Source organism: Chelon labrosus (genome assembly GCF_963514085.1).
Source record: "Chelon labrosus genome assembly, chromosome: 10".
NCBI classification, from domain to species: domain Eukaryota; kingdom Metazoa; phylum Chordata; class Actinopteri; order Mugiliformes; family Mugilidae; genus Chelon; species Chelon labrosus.
Genome location: NC_140360.1, coordinates 21,676,584 through 21,698,433, shown reverse-complemented (window position 1 = coordinate 21,698,433; position 21,850 = coordinate 21,676,584). Strand labels below are relative to the sequence as shown.

The 21,850-nt window shown below is 41.3% G+C and overlaps 1 protein-coding gene across 5 annotated transcripts; it reads left to right on the top strand.

The window, feature by feature from the left end:
• The first annotated feature begins 2,876 nt into the window (after positions 1 to 2,876).
• LOC311494858 (C4b-binding protein alpha chain-like) lies at positions 2,877 to 13,271 on the top strand. Of its 5 annotated transcripts, XM_084554116.1 has the most exons (14): positions 2,877 to 2,998; positions 3,833 to 3,931; positions 4,031 to 4,219; positions 4,487 to 4,586; positions 4,757 to 4,830; positions 4,911 to 5,090; positions 5,186 to 5,365; positions 5,475 to 5,654; positions 6,090 to 6,164; positions 7,249 to 7,275; positions 7,364 to 7,408; positions 7,814 to 7,862; positions 9,075 to 9,135; positions 9,371 to 13,271. In XM_084554116.1, the coding sequence occupies exons 2-14, from the start codon at positions 3,874 to 3,876 to the stop codon at positions 9,371 to 9,373; spliced, it is 1,221 nt and encodes a 406-aa protein (XP_084410242.1). In that variant the 5' UTR covers positions 2,877 to 2,998; positions 3,833 to 3,873; the 3' UTR covers positions 9,374 to 13,271. The 5 variants fall into 5 exon arrangements, with proteins under 5 accessions (XP_084410242.1, XP_084410239.1, XP_084410241.1 ...); XM_084554113.1 differs by having other exon boundaries at positions 9,075 to 13,271; XM_084554115.1 differs by lacking the exon at positions 9,075 to 9,135 and having other exon boundaries at positions 9,371 to 13,270.
• The last annotated feature ends 8,579 nt before the right edge of the window (positions 13,272 to 21,850 follow it).

The window sequence follows — 21,850 nt, the reverse complement described above, 5'->3', positions numbered from 1 at the left end:
TCAGTGGTCACCAAAAATTCCAACATGTGTTAGTAAGTGTTTCAAGTTATTTTGTACTATGTTTCACAGAATTTTCCAAGGTTTGGGCAACTGTGTTAATTATTATTTTCTAATTAATTTGCTGCAGAGGTTCAATGTGATGAACCCAATATTGCTAATGCTGAATGGGTGCATGGTTCCCGACCGCCATATGGGTACTTGTCTACTTTGACATTCCAGTGAAGAGCTGGATACAAGATGAACCGACAGTCTATCCATTAACGGCTTCTAATAAATTACATTTTTATTTTGCAGAGGTGACTTGTGATCCACCACCTGTGGTTACAGATGCTACATTCAGTCCAGACAAAGAAATCTATGACTATCGTGAAGTTGTAGATTACAGTTGTAAAAGTGGTTATACGCTCAATGGGACAAAACGATCATTTTGTTCATATGGTGGAATTTTTGCACCTGATCCTCCTACATGTGTTAGTAAGTGTTTGAAGTTATTTTGACTGTGTTTCACAGAATTTTCCAAGGTTCGGTTCGGACAACTGTGTTAATTACTATTTTCCAATTCCTTTGCCTGCAGAGGTTCAATGTGATGAACCCAATATTGCTAATGCTAACTGGGTGCGTGGTTCCCGACCTCCATATGGGTACTTGTCTGCTGTGACGTACCAGTGCAAAACTGGATACAAGATGAACGGAGAGTCTACCCTGACATGTGGAATAAATAGTCAGTGGTTGCCAAAACTTCCAACATGTGTTAGTAAGTGTTTGAAGTTATTTTGTACTATGTTTCACAGGATTTTCCAAGGTTTGGACAACTGTGTTAATTATGATTTTTTTTTCCCAATTCATTTGCCTGCAGAGGTTCAATGTTACGAACCCGATATTGCTAATGCTGAACGGGTGGGTGGTTCCCGACCTCCATATTGGTACTCGTCTACTTTGACGTACCAGTGCAAAACTGGATACAAGATGAACGGAGGGTCTACCCTGACATGTGGAATAGATGGTCAGTGGTCACCAAAACTTCCAACATGCGAAAGTAAGTCATAAAGTAACTGCTTATTTGTTGATATGTATGATATAAGTATCTGTGGTGAAGATTCCCTTTAAGTAGAACAAATCATTAATAAAAAGTTTAGTTAGAATTAGTCAGGGAACTATCAGTGGTTGCTGCTGCGCACACACACACAAAAAAACGACTACTTATTTTTCATTAAGGTCAAGACTGTTCCAGACCTGTCGGAGGACCAAACATGGGTTTAATTATCCCTCATTGCTTATTGTATGTTTTTGCAGAAATTGAAGCCCCACCTGAATTTACCGCCATCGTCACTGCCACCACTACCAGCCCTGTCTAGACCTTTTTATCTACCTTGTGTGTGTGTGTGTGGGGGGGGGGGGGGGGGGGGGGGGGCCTCAGTAGGTAGTGGGGGCCTCCACGAACCAGAGAGTTAGCGGTTCGATCCCTGGAAATTGCCAATTGATCAAGACACTGAACCTCCAGTTGCTCCAAATGCAGGGGCACTAGTGTGTGAATGTGTGTGTGCTTGTGGGAGCGAATGGGTAGATGTGTCTGTGACTGTAAATGCACATAAAGCACATTTACATAATTCAACTGTATCATCATTCTGTTGCTGTTATGCTGTACTGAATTAAACACAGGAGTGCTTCTGTTATTTAGGCTTGCCCGCTCACTAAAAGGATGTTGCCAAAATAACAGAAACATGTGCTGGCACAACATAGTTCAATGGTACTATAAACTACAGCCTCCAAAATAAAAACACAGCGGAAGCATTGAACAGCTCTCTTTGTTACTTTAGACCAAAGCTGAACTGAGAATTAGGGCAGGGCTGTTATATTAGGATGCATTCGTTTTCACTAGTGCATCTAATGACCTAGAAAGTGAGTGTCCAGGGGCACACACACGCACAAATATCCTTTTACAAAAGGAAGCATGAATCTTTTCTCTGTACAACAAATATATGTTTCTCTCATAAAAAAAAAAAAGTAAAATGTAATTATTTTGTGTGTGTTTGACAAATTCAAAGGAGGACACTTGCATTTGGGATATGCACGTTATGGATGCCTTATGGATGGTTGGATTCAATTTCAGTTGGTAATAGTTAAATAAATGAGACCAATAGCTTTAAACAACAGAGTAATAAAAATTTTCATTGCAGACATTCCAAAACCATTTCTACATTTTTACGTAAAAGTGAAATAAAAAGGGAAAAGAAATTTGGGCATTTTTGAATTACGGCAAAACTGGCTGATGAACTTATTCTATCATGAGGGCAGGTTAGAAAAACAGTGAAACGGTAACAATCCTTACAAAGGCAATGACTGTTGCTCAGCAGGAACTTCCATTTCCTCGTATTGACCAAGCCTGGGTTGGGCGTATTACAACATTCTCTATGAATGCACTGTGGGAAATTGTGAACCATCATAGAACTGGATGTTTTAGAGAAGAGGGCAAAGTTCAAATGAATTTTTTTTTTTTTTTTTTTTTAAATAGCCATGTTCACCATAAGGATGTCACAGTAGTGACATTCATTAAAATGTCTTAGTCAAGTTTTGGATAGTATGTGTACTTCTAGGGAATGCAGAATATGTAGAGGAGGCCTATGGGAACGGAGGGTGACCACTTACCCTATACTACTTTACAATGGTATAATACAGAATGGCTTTATACAGCAGATGGGTTGAAATGAAATTATTTAGTTTTGACTAATAATTACATTTTTTATAATTTATAGAATTATTATTTTTTTTTTTTTTAAGAACCTTATTTGTTTGTTTGTGTATATAAACGTTTCATGGTTAGGGCTTGTCTAGTGTCAACACAGAGTTTGCGGCATGTGACTTTCGGCTGAGGACAACACATACGTCACACGGCCACGCCTACTTCCGAGAAGCCAAAGCCGTCAACCATAAACATTAACTCAACATTCAGATAGGACTGCCACCATCGTGACATTTCGCATTTGCGCGATACGTTTGGGTAAGTTAAAGTCTATCCTTTATTTCTTTTACAAACCGCGCTACTGAACTTAGTCGGAAATCGGAGCGGCCATGTCGCAACCAACATGACTTAACGTATTATTAACGCCCGTTGGTGTTACGTTAGCTAACCACCAGCTAGCTAACCCAGCCTTGACGCGATTTTTTTTTTCTGAATTTATAGTTCACCGGTGAATTTGGACGCTCGCATGAAGATGCCAAAACGTATCCACCCGCCTCCAATATCTAGCAACTTCGGCATATATCGTCTCTGTACAATAAAGACTTGCTGCCCACATTTTTATTTTTTTTTTTGATACAGGAAGAAAGCGATCGACATGCGTGGCCTACTAGCTTTAAGTACATGACTTGCTGTGTTTGTATCTTTAGAAGTCTGTGTTTTAAGTGGTTTAATGTGTTTTAATTAAAGCTTTCAATTTTATGAAGGAGCTCGGAAAGATTAGCAAGCTAAGTAATGTCTCGTTAGTTTACGAATACAGCCAGATTTGAAATGGGGCTTGGCATGCTATTTACCGAGAATACGAGGAAAGACTACAACAACGCCAAGCTCGTTTCCTCATAACAATTAGGCAATACCGAGACGTTTTTTTCTGATTATTTTGGTTGTGTGGTGTCTTAATCGAAACCAAATTTGGTTAACATTGTGTTTTCAGTTGAGAAACTTAACTGATGTCGACTCAGTTTAATCAGGAGCTACATGTGTTGTGTTCCGCAGTGACTGTCCTGTTTGAATGGAGTCGTCGCTACTACCACCCATGTTACCCACGTTAAATCTAAGATTGTCTTGCCTTACCTTTGCTTTTGTCTTGACCAGAAAGCGTTTATTGGCTTCAGCCAGACGGGCCACATTCAATCATGGGCGCCGCTGCTCTCTTTTTAGTAGGCAGTCTTTGTCTTGCCATTACTGTCCAAGGTGAGTGCAGTGCTGATAAGCTTGTCACATAATCACAGCTGGTGTTTTGGCTTAGGTGAACTTGTCCTCACTTTACCATGCACTCTCTTCTCCTTAAAGCCCAAGACTGTTCCAGACCTGTTGGAGGACCAAACATGGGTTTGAAGGGCAATGACATTCTTTTACAAACCTTCCCTGATGGGACCCGAGTTTCCTTTGCTTGTGATGTTGGCTATACACGTGCAGGAGGGTCCCCAGCCGTTACTTGTACTGCTGGCAGTTGGAGTCGTGTGACGCTCATCTGCGAGAGTGAATATTATCTCTTGATTGTACATTCAAATTCATAATAGTAGCAGTTGTATTCTCAAATTTAGACCCTTTTAGTTAATAATGTATATAAGATGAGATAATCCTTCAAATTATCTCACAGTGGGGAATATATAAACTTGAAGATGTTAATATAGATAGGTGACTAATTATCAGGTGACTAGTGTCTTGACTAATTTGCACATAATATTAGTTAGTTAATTTGTGTGTAAAGTACTTAGTCTTCAGAGTTGTTTTATTTTATTTCAGGGAAGAACTGTGGCTCTGCTGGAGAAGTGCCACATGGAGTTGTTGACTATCCTCAAGGGACTGAGTTTGGTGATAAAGCTGTGATCAATTGTAACGATGGGTTAGTAATAAAGTCATTGTGTGTGAAATCACTGATTGTTAATGGTAATCAGTTTTCACAGTTTTCAAATTTTCTTTAAGCGTCATCACCTAAAAATGAAAATTATTTCCAATGTAAGTGGGTGATCTAGTGTTGTTATGTGATATTCATGTTTTTACCTCTCCACTTAGTTACGCTTTGGTTGGCAGAAAAGAAATCACTTGTTTAGATCAAGGGTGGGACAGCAGGTTGCCTACATGTGAAGGTCGGTTCACTCACCTCCCATATCTGATTTTGAACTTGGTGTCTGTTTTCCTTCTAATAAATGTCGTTTTTATTTTGCAGAGATGACTTGTGATCCACCACCTGTGGTTACAAATGCTACGTTCAGTCCAGACAAAGATTCGTATGGCTATCGTGAAGTTGTACAGTACAGTTGTAAAAGTGGTTATACGCTCAATGGGACAAAACAATTATCGTGTTCAGATGGTGGAAAATTCACACCTGATCCTCCTACATGTGTTAGTAAGTGTTTGAAGTTATTTTGTTTCACAGAATTTTCCAAGGTTTGGACAACTGTGTTAATTATGATTTTTTTCCCCCAATTCATTTGCCTGCAGAGGTTCAATGTTACGAACCCGATATTGCTAATGGTGAATGGGTGCGTGGTTCCCGACCTCCATATGGGTACTTGTCTGTTGTGACGTTCCAGTGCAAAACTGGATACAAGATGAACGGAGAGTCTACCCTGACATGTGGAATAAATAGTCAGTGGTTGCCAAAACTTCCAACATGTGTTAGTAAGTGTTTGAAGTTATTTTGTACTATGTTTCACAGGATTTTCCAAGGTTTGGACAACTGTGTTAATTATGATTTTTTTTTTTTTTTCCCCAATTCATTTGCCTGCAGAGGTTCAATGTTACGAACCCGATATTGCTAATGCTGAACAGGTGGGTGGTTCCCGACCTCCATATTGGTACTCGTCTACTGTGACGTACCAGTGCAAAACTGGATACAAGATGAACGGAGAGTCTACCCTGACATGTGGAATAGATGGTCAGTGGTCACCAAAACTTCCAACATGCGAAAGTAAGTCATAAAGTAACTGCTTATTTGTTGATATGTATGATATAAGTATCTGTGGTGAAGATTCCCTTTAAGTAGAACAAATCATTAATAAAAAGTTTAGTTAGAATTAGTCAGGGAACTATCAGTGGTTGCTGCTGCGCACACACACAAAAAAATATTTTTTAATACTTTGCCATTCATACATCCATTCATATCTTGAAAGGCCACCATTTAAAATAAATAAATAAATAAATAAATAATGCATATTGCAAGGTGCATCTATAAACTAAATGTAAACATTGCAAGTTACTGAAAAGATGTAATCAGGACAGGGAATCAGTTTTATTTTGAAGTGCAATTCATTTTTAAATATAAAGTTAAGTGAAAAACTTTATGAATAGACTGTGCCTGTTGGTACATAACACATCCCTGATTGCTTATTTTATATTACTGCAGAAATTGAAGTCCCCAAAACTACTACCACCACCACCACTACTACTACCACTCCTGTCACCCCAAAGAAACCAACAGGTACAGTCCATGTTAGCGTTTAAGAACAACCCAAAGCTGTACAGTGTGTTTTCCAGATAATAATACAAAAGCCTATCCCATTTTACTGTGGCAAGCTAATGTTTTGGATCAAACAGCTTTCACATGTGTGTTCAGTTCAGTTTCTTTAAAGTGCGGGCTGTCGTTGCGTTACTGACGCTGGTTTTCACGACCTCACTTTGGAAAAGCAGAGGCGCCAAGCAATGAGCTGCTGTGAATGTGTATTTTGACCACCTATAACAAGGCACACACAAAGTAAGGTATCATTTTAGGTATACGCCATGTCTGGAGTGTTGCCTGTCTGACAGGGAACTGAAGCTGTTGTATACGGTATACATACCTACCCATATACATGAGTTAATGGAAGACGGTGATATATTAGCTTCAGTCTTCGGTCGGAAAAGGCTCTTTAGCAGCAAGGTACAGCCGTGATAATATTCTAAATATAGTGTACGCTTAAACTGAGTCGAAACTGAACAATCTCTTTAAGCCTGTGATGTGACATTGTTACACAAAAGCCTTTTACAGTTTTATGTTCTGCTCATATTAAGGCAACATCGACTTAGTCAATAAGACAGCTTACAACCACCAACAATAGTTTAACGATGTGTGTGTCACATTACCTTCATCATCATTATTTTTTTTATAGACTTTTTGTGATATGGTGTTAAGTTTTAACAGATTTAACACTGAGCCCAGTCAGTTCTAAGCATTTTACCACATCACACTGTTTGCCTCACAACTTTGCTCAGCTATTGTTGATATGTCTATAGAAGATACAGTCTAGATGGATTTGATTGTTAATGTTTTTGCTGTACTGCTGCAGGTACTACTAACCCAACACCTCCAGATATCACTAACTCAACTGTTCCAGATATCACTAACCCAACACCTCCAGATATCACTAACTCAACTGATCCAGATATCACTAACTCAACTGATCCAGATATCACTAACCCAACCGATCCAGATATCACTAACCCAACCCATCCAGATATTACCAAGCCTACTGTTCCAGATATTTCTTACTCAACTGATCCAGATATTTCTAACCCAACTCCTCTAGATATTGACGACCCAACGACTCCACATGGTAACTTCTAAAAATTGTTTTTGCTTCATGATTTCCACTCCTCTTTTTTGTTCTTCTTTATTTATGTATTTACTTATTTTATTTGCAGGCAAAGGAAATACCCTTGTTGTGTTGGGGATTGTTATTCCTTTAGGTAAGTGTCAATTTAATCTTTGAACAAGAAATCAAGCATTTCATGTGAAAATGTTGTACTAAATAGCTTCATGACAACCTCAGAGGAACAGAAGGCTCATACTGCAGGGCCTATGGAGTATGGGAAAGCTGTCATGTTTTTATATGTATTAACAAAGAAGAGCAAAGGGACACATTGCATTCACACATTCCAATATACCAGTGAAGTAATGGTTGGATGTGACACTTTGCCACATCAGTCTTTTGTCTTTTTTTGCTGTGAAATGTACATGGTAGTTTCTGAATAGAAAAAAACCATTACGTGTTTTAAATGACAGGATGGTGTCAGGATTTACCTTTGGTGATCTCAGCTTTTTTTTCCCACCATTATCATCTCCAAACACCTCAATTATGTTTTTCATCAAAGTAATCATAGGTTTACTCATCGCCGCTTACGTGGTCTGGAAAAAAAAAGGGTAACATGTTTTATTAATCTATGCAGACTAACCCTTACGGCTTTATCCGTTTTGTTGCTCCTTTGTTTGTTGTTTGCCTATCAGAGCAGACATTAACAGTGTTGGACCCATGTCATTTATTTTCTGACTTTGTGTTTTTCTTCAGCATTATCAGTCTGTCTGAGCTTTCTCTCTATTAAGTGTTGCATGTTAAAAGTCCGTGCTTTTCTAAAGCTTCCTGGCTTGTGTCTGTTTCCGCCACAGTGTCAACGACTCTATAAGCACTGAAAGCACTCTCCTACACAGAGCTGTAAAATGTAATATTGCGCTAACAAGGAAAAAACAAAACTATACTGTTTTATGTAATTGTAACTTACAACCTCCCCACCACCGCATTACCGTATTATAATAATAACTCATAAGAATTAAACATAAATGTACAAACCCTCCCTGCAAACTAATAAATTTAACTAATGTCAGTATAAACAGTAAAGCACATATTGGGTATTAATAATTAAGTATGCAGTGCTAAGATGACCGTCAAGTGTGCCTGGGAAATTTGTGTCATGGCCTCTGGTTCGACACGTTTCCGTCTGTTCCTGTTGGGTCAGAGCTGTTATTTTGTAACAGCGCTGTATAGGAGGGTGTCTTCTGTGTTTTTCTTTTAATACTTGCTGTCGCACACACTCCTACAAAGTTGTGAAATTAAAACATTTTAAGTTTAATTAATTAAAATGTACAGCTGCTAACGGCTGATAAGGTGATTAATGAAAAATGATAAATATGTGACAACAGAGCAATCGGTGGTGTGACAGACACATACAGTATTTCTTCCTGCAGAAGACTCTCCAAATTATTATCGGAAATAAAATATGCCATGGGTATAACAAGACTTGTTTGGAGTGTAACAAAATCCTGATGCAACAAAAAAATCTTTGATGTTGCAGTGACCTGTTCATTTCTGCTACCAAGGATGAACAGGTAGTATTTTTATATCGGCCTCCACTACCACACAAATTTGGATTCTTAGGCTGTAAGAGAAGGATAGACGGCTGCAGGCAGGGCTAGTGTGTGTGTGTGTGTGTGTGTGTGGTGAGGTGAGGTGTTTCCTGATCGAGGTAGATGTGTTTGTGTGTGGTGGGGGCTTCGCTGGACTTCCTTTAAATCGTCCAATGTTTTTTCCTGACAAAACAAATTACCAAGTAATATTTACCGGTCATTACTGGATTACAGCTCTCGGAGAGACAAAACTATCAAAGTACCTACAAATGATGGGGAGGATGTAGCACTCTCGGTAAGGAGACAGATTCTCAAGCACTCTCATTTACGTCAAATGATGAGAGGCAGACACCTTTTATTGTTAATGCTCTGCTTGCCTTTTCTTCTCTCTTCCATGTTATTTTCAGCTTCCAAAGAAGGACTGTTGCCTGCGTTAAATTAATTAATATTTTCTCCCTTTACAGGAAGGTGCATTTACACTTTCTTAAATTAATTTGCTTTCTTTGCCTCCTTTTTTTTTTTATATATAGTAAGCATCACGCTCCTGTTCGCCCAACATTACTGAATGTAAAACCATCGCCTAAAGAAGAGGATATCGGGATCGATCTTTGAATGTAAATGCATTTCATTTTGCATTTGGATGGCAGGAACCAAGGAACTAAGGAACGTGTGTTTCTGAATGCCAGCCTGACACTCCAAAACATCAGAAAACTTGGCTCATATCATTAGTCTATGCTTTGAATGGCTTGTTTGAATAGTTGAAGTTACATCTTTGATGGGCCACACGTAACTACTTCCTGCTCACCACATTTGGATTTATTTTTGGGGGATTTTTTTGAGCTTTTCCATTTTGGACATTGTGAAGGAACGAGATTTCATCTTTATCAGAAAATCTTAAACTCTGCATTGATTTTCAACTTTTGCACTGTAGCTCAGCCTTGCCATTGTTGCTTACTTAAACAGGTGATTTAAAGAACGCAAAATTAGTATAGTAGTGCAGTATTTGGAACCAAGTTTAAACAGTTTGTGCCATTCTTAACACCACAGTTGATACCCTAATGCTATTGAATTATTTCAGAAGTTTCCCAATGGGTGTAGCTTTAATGGCAAAGCCAGAATTTAAAAACTGGTTTAAACGTAACATTTTCATTTTCCCTGACCCAGGAAAAAAAAGAATGAACTGATCCTTGTATATATTATGTGTTGTATAGATTGGTTTTGACTACTGTGAGTGAATGTCCTCTCAGAGGTTCTTAGTCACTCAAACATCTGCACTGCTACACTGACAAGGAACTGGAAAGAAAACCACATGAGCTGGTTCACCAGCTTCCTCAGATGGTGTCCAGAACTGAGTGTTGTATCCATGTCAACGACCCAGAATGGCAGTAACCAAGAGTCCCTAACCTTTCTGGGGATTCATACATTGAAAATGGTTGTTGCCCCGGAGACATTTTGTATGTATTGAGGACAGGCTCCTAGCCGACAAACCAGTCCTGTAAAACCACTATAAAATAGCACCCAGTGGTAGTGCCTGAGCGTAAGGCATATTTCACGTGCCTTTAAGCAAAAAGCCAATTGTTTTGGCTTGTTGTGTGTTAATTGTATGTTTGTCTGTGTATCACATGTTGACCAACTTGCTGGGCTCAGTTAAAGGATTCAGTAGTAAGCCTACTTTAGCTCAAGGTTTATGCTAAAGTATTACACATTCTTAAAGTGTCTGCCTACTACTCATTTCATGTACTACTACTACTACAATCTAAACCATAGCCACTTGAAATCATGTGTTGTTCTCCAGTCACTGGCCAAGCGGAATACTTTGAGATTTTGTAGGTGGTTAATTAAAGATGTATATAGGATGTGATCTCTGTAAAAAAATTTTGCACTCGCTTGGCTTTATTTATTAAAATAAAAATGGAACAATCACCACAATAAGTCTTCGCATGGTTTTGAGGACATTATAAATCTGTTGATATTGGCACTGCCTTTTCTAATCAATGAAATAAAAGAAAAACAAGACTGCAGTGAATTTAAAATGTGCTCTTAATGGGCATGTATGCACATGAACACACACATGCACAAAAACTTGTTTGACCCAGGTGTTGAAATTTACTAAGAAGAAATTAAACAATGAAATACAAGTAGTACTCAATGTAATAAGCAGGTTCTAGCACAGTGAGAGGGCAAGTGATAAATGGAGACACAACATAAAAACACTTAGTACGGCACTTATGAGAAAAACATTTAATGTTTGCCAAGATAATTTGGTATACAGTGTTTAGATGTGATGGCATGTAAATAAAACACAAAGCAGTAATTCAAGCCCACTTCTGTACATTTAAATTGATGAATATGCACATGACTTACCAGAGTTCAGAGCAAAATAGAAATAAAACATATTTAAACAATCATTGAAAGTAATTATGGGTCGTGACACATCCAAATATAATACCTCAAATATAATGGTCTATATTACAGTGCCACCTTGTGGATGCAACACTGACGATATTTTTCAGATCATACCTTGATCAGGTTGGCAGACAAAAATACAGAAGGACATGTACAGTACCTAAACACAGTCTTAAGGAGTTTGGATTGACATGATCATTTAAAACTTGAAATAAGAAATATTGAACTTTTTTGTTGAGTTCAACTTTTGCACTTTCATGTAAAGGAAGTCGTAGAGCGCGGCTTAGCTGCAACATACTCAAGGGGAGACGAGATCTGTCCTTCATTGTAACCGATTTCAAATGGTGCTAGAAACAGAAGCAGACTCTGAACACCAAAAGAAATCGGTCAACCTTGGAAAGAGGACGAAGAGCTTGAGCTGTCAAAACATCGGTTGTGTGGTGCTTCGGGGAAATGACATTTCTTTTTTTCCTCCCCCCACATTTATCCCTGGGGACCTCACAGCTGCACAGCGCTGGCTGGTGAAACACACTTCCCGCCCCAAGAACACTGATTTCAAATGGTGCTAGATGGATGACAGTACTCTAAGCCACCATCTGAAACCAGCTTCCAAGGGGGGCATGTCTGAGAAGAAGGTATTCTTCTGCACTGTAAAGCGGGACCTAGAAAATGCTGGGAAATAAATATTAGCAGAAGAATATATGTAGAATTAGAATTAGCTTATAAAAAGAAATGAGCAGGAAGTCTGCAATGACTCAGATCAATAGGTTATATGTGTTCCAGACAAGGTGGGATGCTCCAACCAAACTCGCATCCATTCTCCAAAGTAGGAAAGGCTCTTACGTGTTCACGCTGAACAAAATACTACACGTCAGAAAGTTATTTCTCGTTTGCTTTTACCACTGATCACCTAAAATCGGGTGAGAACAGGAGCAGTAGTCAGACTCTTTACTTGTGGAACAGTTAGTCATTGTACAACAATGTACAAACCTCCCATTGCATGCTGTGCTTGCAGATATGAATTATGCATTGACCACCCACAATAATGTGACATAAACATGCATGGCATTTAATCACAATGCAGATTTGCACTGGTTGGTTAAGTGGGGAAAGTTGACCGCGGTTAGATGTGCAGAGAGAATTAAGGGCATTGTCGTATTCAATCTCGGTTCATCTGGTGGCTTTAGCTTGTGCAAACAGTTCATTTTTTTTAACAATGCGTCACCTTCCTCCATTACACTAATCTGTGCCAGTAACTTAGTACGAGGATCAGTAGGCTTGAAATTGCGTTATAAGGTTTTTAAAAGGGCCTAGATGAGGGTACAAGGCAGCCTGACAGAGGTCCGGAGTGCATTCTGAGTTGATTTAGACTCAGGTTTGTGCCAACAAAGGAAGTTTGATTCAGTGGCCTGGTTCAGAAAGCAGATGAAGGCAGAGCAAGAGAGGGAGAGAGAGAGATGAAATGGAAAACCACTGCGAAATCGCCAGAACACCTCTACGTCTCAGTCTATTTGTCTCTAGCACGCCCACACGACTAAACCGATACTTGATCCAAGCGTTGTGGATGTGTGAAGGGCCGAGCGAGAACAGATACGCACAAAAGGCTGCCACTGTACTGCGCGTCTTTAACATACCGGCTCACCTGCAGCGCTGCGTAGACACACCAAGGTTGAGTCGCCTTCTTTCTGTTGCCCGGTAGAATAGAGAGGATGATGGTGCGCTTATCTCCAGCCACTACGAGGGAAAAGAAGGGAAGTGGCAGTCAATAGCTGGCAATGAGAGCCATGACGCAGAAACGCAGCTACAATGCACTGAGAGGGTGGGGCAAGGACAGGTAGTGGCCAGTTCACTGACTTGTTGCCAAGTGCTTCAAGAAAGTACAAAACTACCCAACCATTTCTAATACCCTTGTTTTTCCTCGCTCCCTGCTTTTGCTCTAGATTGCAGGTGAACGGGCCGCTGACAATTCATTGTCCTGCTCCAAAACCTTGGAGAGCACACCCACACACCGTCTGCCTTTATTAATTCATGTTTACAGTGACAACTCCCACAAATAACACTGTAATAAAACTGATTACAGCCAAATCAGGGAAGCCTAGCCCCAGCCTGAAAACATCAGATATGATTTACTTTGATTTTCACAATAAGAGGAAGAGCAAAACCCCCACGGCATTTACCATCAGGCTTCAGATGGACCATTTGAAGCCACTTTTGATTATTTTTATTTATTTTTTTTTATGGCCGTGGTTGTGTGTGAGGGAGTCTCAGGCTACGTGTGCGCGTGTGTTTGCATGGCAGCCACGGTGACGGCTCTGATCGGAGGCCCTGTCTGTCCGTAGGTGTCTGGTTCCTTAGCCTGGCTGGCTCAACCCAGCCCTGTCAGTTTTCTTTTTCGGGTTGTTTGTTGCTTGTGTGCCACTGGACCTGTTGTGTAATGCTTATAAAAGATTTAAAGGGACAGGCAGCCTTCAGAGAGTGGTCAACAACAGATTCGCAACGGGACTGCGAAGCACCCCGGGGAAAACCCTAGGCATGTGGGTCAGGGTTATCGGTCCTTATTTATGGAGAAATAGGAATAAAGCACCTACAGGAAACTGCTGACAGTAAACCACAGTGAAATATGCATGAAAGGCTATTTGACAGCATGGAGTTGTAGTTTTCAGCGGGATGACAAAATACTACCAAGTTAAAATTGAGCTTACTGTCAAAAAATTAAATAAATCAGTTGTCTGCATGCACCTAAAATAGTTCACCTTTGTGTCATTTCACGCCTCGTGTTGATGCGTAGCCTGCACTCGCATAGAAGCGTTAACCCCGCCCCCCCCATGGTTACGAGGTGACTGACGGTGTGCAAGCTGCAGTGTGTACACGCTGCGATCATCTTTACGATAATCTTTGAAGAGGGAAAAATAAAATAAAAAAGGCAAGGTATAAAGTATGTTATACCGTCAGCACATTTAGCAGAGAGAGAGAGAGAGAGAGAGAGAGAGAGAGAGAGGCAGAGAGGTGCTGACTGTAGAAGCAGGAGCTGCATTGCAGACCACAGGAAGCCACACATGGTCTTGCATCATCTCACAAATGTAGCATCTTTTAGCCAGAAGAACGAGAAAACTTGTCTCCTTTAGGGATGCGAATCAGTATCAGGCAGGGACGCCACGCAGGCGATGCTGCGATTCCTTTGGTTCAAAGTGAACAGGAAGGCCCAGAGTTTATTTTATGGACCTCAGAGTTTCCTGTGATTTTCTTAAAAGGAACTGATATGTCACTCTATTTTCGAAGGAAGATTCCAGGAAGTGGCTACGTAATTTGGTATAAATAACTAGAAAAACTGACTCATAGTTCTACTGAAGCACAAGTTCATTAATACAGATTGAACGCTCTTCTGGCCTGTGCACAGCAGGTCAGACGCAAAGCATGGTATTACAGGCAAGCATTTACTACTATGGATCTCTCAGTCATCAAGACTTTAGCATGTCTTTCACTGGAATCCCCCTGAACGTCTTAAAAACGCACGTGCGTGAACAGCTCGTACAACTAATCGAAATTCACAGCTCCTTTAAAACACTGCGTCATCAAGCACTGAGATCAGTCCACTGCGTCATAAGAGGCAGGGTTAGTCAGAAACTGGCTCGACAGCGACTGTGATGATTACGTCTCAGAATAACAACAGATGTCTTTTCCTCTAAAACATACCTGAAAATTCACATTCACTTCGCAGCTTTCTGGAGAACTCACTCAGAAAACGCACTTCTATTTATACAAAAAGAAAAAAGAAAAATCCACATTTAACTTAAGAACGGTAAACAAGTCGACCCGTGTAAACATACATGTATCCGCGGATGTGTTTCTGCGACCTTAGTATAAGAGAACGGTGCTTCCCGGCCAATCAGATGATGAACTGCAGCTGCTCGCTTGCTTGCTTTCAGCCAATGAAGTGCCGCTGTGCAGCTTGTGGAGCTGGGGAGGCTCCTCCCATCCAATGAGAATCCAGTTTTGGCACGATGGCCTGTGATGCAGCAGCTTTAGGAAGTCCAGTTCATGTGAACTGGAGAGAAGCCAAGGCAGAGTCACCAAGAGAACAAGGTAAACAACTTCCCTCTCTCTCTGTCCATCCCTCTTTCTTCTGTCTCAGGTTCGCTGTCCTCTCTTTCTCGCTCTCTCTCTCTCTGATCCTGAGCCATGACATTTAGCCCCTTCGGCCTGTCCCTTCTGCAGGGGAGGGAGAGATAGACAGATAAACAGAACGAGAGAGAGAGAGAGAGAGAGAAAGAGAAAGATACAAGCTGTGTACTGGTTGAAGAGAAGTCCAGCCCAGAAATGACTGCGTCACCATCTCTGTCTCTCCTAACTACGCAGAAACAAATGTGTCTTGGGAAAGGTTTTGCCAAATCCCAGTGGCCCTGGAGGGTGAAAACAAATCACATGACAAAAGTGCCACTAGCCACAGACATCTGATGGCAAAATACAGCTGGATCCCAAGTAGTCTCTACCTTCATACATGCCTGCGTTTCCCCCTAGATGCTCACTCTTTACTCCAACAGGAGCCAACCCAAAAAAAGTAGGCCATTCAACAGTTTGAACACAGATACATGTACACACATATGCCGTGACACAACAATTGTCTGAATCGAATAACAAACTTACTCTGCGATTTCATTTGATTTGCTGCACTGTCCACCTGACACACACGCTCCCATATAATGGTGCTTTAAACGTACGAATCTGTTTCAGAATACGCCTCGCGGCACCGCGCATGGTCGTATACGCCTGTGTGCGCAAATGCAATCGTCTGTATTCCTTGAGATGCTGGTGGCAAAAAAAAAAAAAAGAAGCGATGTGCGAATACCTCGGTAATTCTTGGCCACACATTCCGGACTGAGCTTCGCTGTGATATTAAGAGCCCTCCAGAATATTCTTTTGTTAACCCCTTTGTCGCACCTCTGCCCACTCAACACACGCCTTTACCATGCTATCAAAACAAGACCTAGTGGAACTGTGTCACATCTTCAGCATCCATGTTGAAACTCGGGCAGCAGCTCACAGGAACTGAACAGCACACGCACACATATAGCAGCGACAGGCACAGCACATCAAAACTACCAAAGAGGAAGAGGAAGAGGAGGAGGAGGAAGCCGAGCTTGTCCGAAACCAGTGTGTCCACTCCAGGTGGAGGACGACTGACGATGACTCTGGGCTTCTGTTATCTCAGCTTCTGTTTCTCCCGACATGAAAAAGTGACGTAGCAACTAATCCAAAACCTCTCTCTCTCTCTCTCTGTCTCACACACTCTCTGACTTGCTCTCCCTCCCTTTCTGTATCTCCCTTTCTCTTCCTTTCTGCTTGACTCTCAAACACGCGCACTCTTTATTCCCATCTTGTTGCAACAGCAGAACTGCTATTAGATTGCTACTTCCAACTGACACATACACACAGATCAGACCCCACACCGGTGCACGTGGACGTGCGCGTTCCCGCACACTACACGCACAGCTGTGCACGGGCGCGCATGATCACGCTATTCCCCTTCCTGAGTGTGACGCAGCACTTAATTCTCTGTGCTTTTATGCCACTGTTGTGGCTACACAACGCAGCTCCTTGATCAAGCTGAGGCAGAAACACACTTGCTAGCTGCCACAGAAGGCAAGTGAGCATGAGCAGACTGCAGTTAAAGGGACCCTACCACCACGGCAGCATGTCCCCAACTTTGTGACGTTGCTGTGTCCCCATTTTCCCCTATGTCCCCTTATAATTGGGTCTCTCCCTCTCCACTGCCCTCCTCTCTGGCGCTCTCCTCTCTGCTCTCGGCTAGAGGCACACTCCGGCTCCTCTGTTTGTGAGGCTGAGCTGACTGAGACTCCTCGATCACCTGACAACCCACTGGTTTTAAAGGCACATCACCAGCGTGCGTATCAGTTGCATAAGCCCTCCTATGGCGTTTTAATGCCGCCTAATGAGGAAATCTACTTATTTCTGAATCTGAACCAAGTGGATTATGTACACGGTACAATGTTTTGCGCCGGTGTTTGATTCTTTTGTAATACGCTCACACTGATACAGTGATTTATGACGCAGAAATCACGCTGCTCCAGATTCAGCACCACTGCATTTTACCTCCAGAGTGGAGCAAGATAAAAATGGATATACTGTGAGGTTATTAACCATCGCAGCCCCTCTCTTGAATATCATGTACAGGCCTACCTCATGTACTTCCCTTTTTTAATTTGGCCTGCCACATCTCTGCCCTAAAGGAAACGCAGAACACTGCCTTATCCAGCGTTTCTATTCAAATTCATATTTCTGCCTAGTTAAGATAATGAACGCTACTGTGAAAAGAAAGAAACACTGTGAAAATAATGCAGCATGATTTAACGCCTATGCAAAGCTGCTGTGTTCGATGCAAACCAGGAGCGTAGCTGTATCTTTAAAAGGGCCGTCTTATAAATAGTCTGTTTTGATTCAGTCAAACATTAGCGGAGTTTATTTTAAGAATCCGGGTTACTGTTTATCTGATTATTCACATACCTTGATCAGGTGTTTCTTCAATTCTAATGGAAATGAGGCGCTGCGGGAAGATAAGAGGACAAAAAGAGTCATTAAAAAGATACGACCTAGCTTCGGATTGAAAGCAAATGGTAGACGCTGCAGCTGAGCCCTTAAATAATAGTAGAAACTTATACCCCATGGGCTGTGGCAAGACAACAGAATTTCTCAGAATCGATGTGTGTAATTACTCTGGGGAAAGGTTTGTCTAATAAAAAACAGTGTCCAACAGGGCCACAAGCAGAACAAGCTCGGTTCTGTCTCTTTGATGAGCTCGTCTGTTCTCAACAAAGCTGTCCCTATTAGGTCTGTCTACACGTCCGAAGCATAAAGTCTTCTTTATGTGCTACGCTCAAACCAAAGCTTTGTCTCAGTCGACAAAAGGTAAACAAGGTTTCTGTCTGTGTCAGTCCACCACCACACCTATTTATTAGAAAGATATACGGCAATGTTCTCATACTCCAACGGACTTTATGAATAATTAATCATTTCTATTAATTGGTAGAATACTTCCACAAGGGACAGGCTTTAATCCTAATATCCTGCAGTCGGGTTTGAGAACATTCTCTGTGTTGCAGTGTGGTCTCGCTTATCGCCTCATAAAACTCATAATTTCACAGTGTTTTTTTTTAACGCCTGGTAACGTCCCTTGTTTTGACATCTTGAAATTTCCATTATCCCCCAGTTAAAAGGCTAGGATTTCATCCCATATTTCATGTGGCTGTGAATCTTTCTCCCCTAAAGCACTTGTAGCTCGTGATGTCCTAATTCCCCAGCGGAGCCCGAGAACATGAAGCCCACAGCTTCACCTTACGTGACTGAGAAAGGAGAGCGTTGTGAGAAGAATCCGCCTTCAGCCTCGAGCTGTATGGGAAATGTAAAGGGATCTGAGGGATCAGAGCATGTTTGCTCTGCGCAGACTGCTAGATGACGAGGGTATTGATCTGAGGATTCGAGGTCTATCTGCTCCTCTCGGATAAAGACGTCCTCAGTCTATCGGTGCAGCCTATGCGCGATAACTTAAGGAATATGAACGCGAGCTGAGCTCTTGGCTGTATTCAGTGCTGCACTTTCTGCTAAGGAGATCTGATAATAATATTTTAAGATTAATTTGACGTGTCCGGTTTGGTAATTGGTTCCATTTTTGGTCCAAATATCTGAATTTGTTAAGCTCACAAACTCCTAAATCGCTCCCCTTTGCTGTGGTGTTCAAAGAATGCAGATAAAAATTATATTTTAAGTGATTACAGATCCAAACACAGTCGTTAAGCTAATGAAATAAATAAGGGATTCCAAAGGATTTGTATTTTGATTTGATAACAGATCTGGAGTCGACAAAATGCTATCGAGCTACAACCCTAGTCTTTCACGTTAAATGCTTTGACAGTCTGTGCTGATTTTATTAACTACGTATCCAGTCATTTCAAATACTCCAGCGTTGTTGATAACTGGGGAATTCCCAATGGCTCCCTACGGACTGCAACCTGTAGCCTTTGAGATTATGTAGTTTTACTGTGACCGTGGTTTGTGTTTGTGGTGACAGAGACATGCTGCAGCTTTAAAGATACATCCTTCCTGTCTTCTATTTATGCCCCTCATCCAGTGGGCAGTGTGTTAATTTTAGCCATGTCATCTATCAGCCATGCCTGTTCCACTTCCTAAACCTTAATCTCTCCTTTGGAAAGGCGCCCAGTCAGCTCCATTGATATTGTTTTTGGCTGTAATGGGAACAATGGGTGGAGATCCTTAATGCCCCCAAGCATACACTTTGTTCTTATGCAGCAAATGTCTTCACAGTGTTCTATTAACAATAAGCAGTGTAATGTTTTTCAGTTGTTACCTGGTTTGCGGTTACCACTCACACGCATTATTCAAGCATCACGCACTGTGTGGTGAAGGAGAAGTCCGGCAGAGCTTTACCTGCGGAAGGTCCTGAGGAAATCACAAATCATTTCTCGACGAGCACACCGCAGTGAATTCAAACGAAGCATCTTTTGGCAAAACAGTGTTGAAGAAGTCAGAGGAAAATTAAGTGTGCTGAAAAAAAACATGGCATTCTGATACAGTGAAACTACGGGCTTTCAGAATTATTTGATTACGACTGCCAAACACTGGCATGCCCTGCATTTAAACACTGCCAACTGTTACTCAGCTATGTATTTTTTACAACAACTGCTAGAAACAATGCGCCGCTGCACCTTGGTACCGTTTGTTCCACAGCAGATACTGCTGACTGTTTGTGTGTTATGGTTCTTACCTTTCATGGGAACTTGAAATCGATGCCTACTGTAATTTCCCTCTGTTGAAAGAAGAATAGCAATATTCATTTCAAAGGCAAGTGATTTTTATTTCTAAAGTTAGCTCTGCTGTCTTCTTGAATCCTCTTACACATCTTCTTCCGAGGCCATTCTATCCAAACACTGGATATTTTTCCTCTAACTATTGCCCTGTATGAGTCATGAAATTAAATGGCAACCCGACTGCAGGACATGTTGTTCTTGCACGCACCGGTTTTTCTGTCAATAAAAGGACTGAGCGCACAAAACGCACATTCACCTGCTCTTGTTTATACAAGTAGGCCGATGTTTCACCCTCTCTCTCACACAAACTCCACATCAAGACAATAAGTCTCCAACTTCCTCGGTCGTGCTCAAGCTCTTGTGTGAGCCTGCACAAACGCGCCATCCTGTGTTAAAGGAGAGTATTGCTTGCTGAGGGTTTGTTTACATCAGGAATAAAAAGTGCGTATGACATAGAAACCTCTGGATGGATGGAGCTGAGTCAAGGTGCTGGCACAACAGGCACGCACTCTAGATATACACAAAGAAAAATCATTAATATTAAATAATAATAATTAACTGACTGAAAGACCCATTTTTGTAAATCAACAATTGACTTAGACGGTTTCAACTTTAAGCAAAGAAATATAAAAAGACTAATTTTACGTTTTTTCCCCCAGAAACAGTTCCAGTTTAAATACAATCTGTTCAGCTGGAAATTGAACAATACACACATAATGACACACTCTGACAGGTGCAATAGTAACAAAATCCAAAGTGAGTAAAATACCACATTCAGTTTTTGAAAAAGTAGCAACTATATAGCTTTCCTTTTATGGTTTAAACATTATGACAGTATACTAGTTTTGCAAATGAATTAACTTTATTTTAAACTTGCAACTAAATCACGCACTTGACACTACAAACCAGATTAACCAGATTAAATCCTGTGCATCTAATCACAAAGTAAAAAAACGTATGTTGCCACAGACAATAACAACATCTAAGCCATAAGTGAAATGACTACGCAGTACCGCATGGATGCACACTCACTCCTGGGGTAAATTGAAGTGCGCAACATCCTCCTGCAGCAAGCATCCAGCGCACCTCTCCATCCCACCCAGCTCCTCTGCCCTCTCGCTGCCACAATTGCGCACAGACATGTTTTATAAGGAAACAGCTGTGCGCAGAGGCTGTGCTTATTTCCGGGTAACGTTGGGAAGCAACGTTGGAAACTGCGCACTGCATTAATAAAATCGCCGTCATGCGTAATTTTAAAGGGCTTTAATAACAGGCATGTGAACTGTTTATTACATTATTTTTTTTCATTTATTAAACATTATATAAAGATCCTACAGAGGGAAAAAAATACAAATGGAGGACGTTACTTAACATCACTAAAACAGCGTACCGCCCACCATAGACGCACTATAACCTATATCCTTACGTGATGATCCTAGATTAAGTCAGTGGATGTAAATAAGCTGTTTCTCTTGGACGATGAGCTTCCTTACCAACAGCGGCTCCTTCGCAACACCTCCAGACCTTCACTCTTACTTCTCCGTCACCGCTGCTGCACTCTCCCATCACCCTCCTGGTTGTTATTGAATCCAGAGTGGTCCCCTGCCCTAATGAAAACCCGTGCCCCGCGACATTTTCGCAGCAACACAGTTGGGCCACGCCCACTAGCACACACCCCCGTTTCCTGATTGGACGGCGATACGAAGTGCGTCGACGGGATCACGTGCTTTTGACGCATGTTTACAAACAGGCACAGAGCGGGAG

Excerpts from the sequence above, each read along its gene's own strand:
- LOC311494858 (XM_084554113.1), top strand. The coding sequence starts at position 3,874 with ATGGGCGCCGCTGCTCTCTTTTTAGTAGGCAGTCTTTGTCTTGCCATT. Across the intron at positions 3,932-4,030 it reads TCTTGCCATTACTGTCCAAG|CCCAAGACTGTTCCAGACCT; the intron begins GTGAGTGCAGTG and ends TTCTCCTTAAAG. Across the intron at positions 7,863-9,074 it reads GTGGTCTGGAAAAAAAAAGG|CTCTCGGAGAGACAAAACTA; the intron begins GTAACATGTTTT and ends ACTGGATTACAG.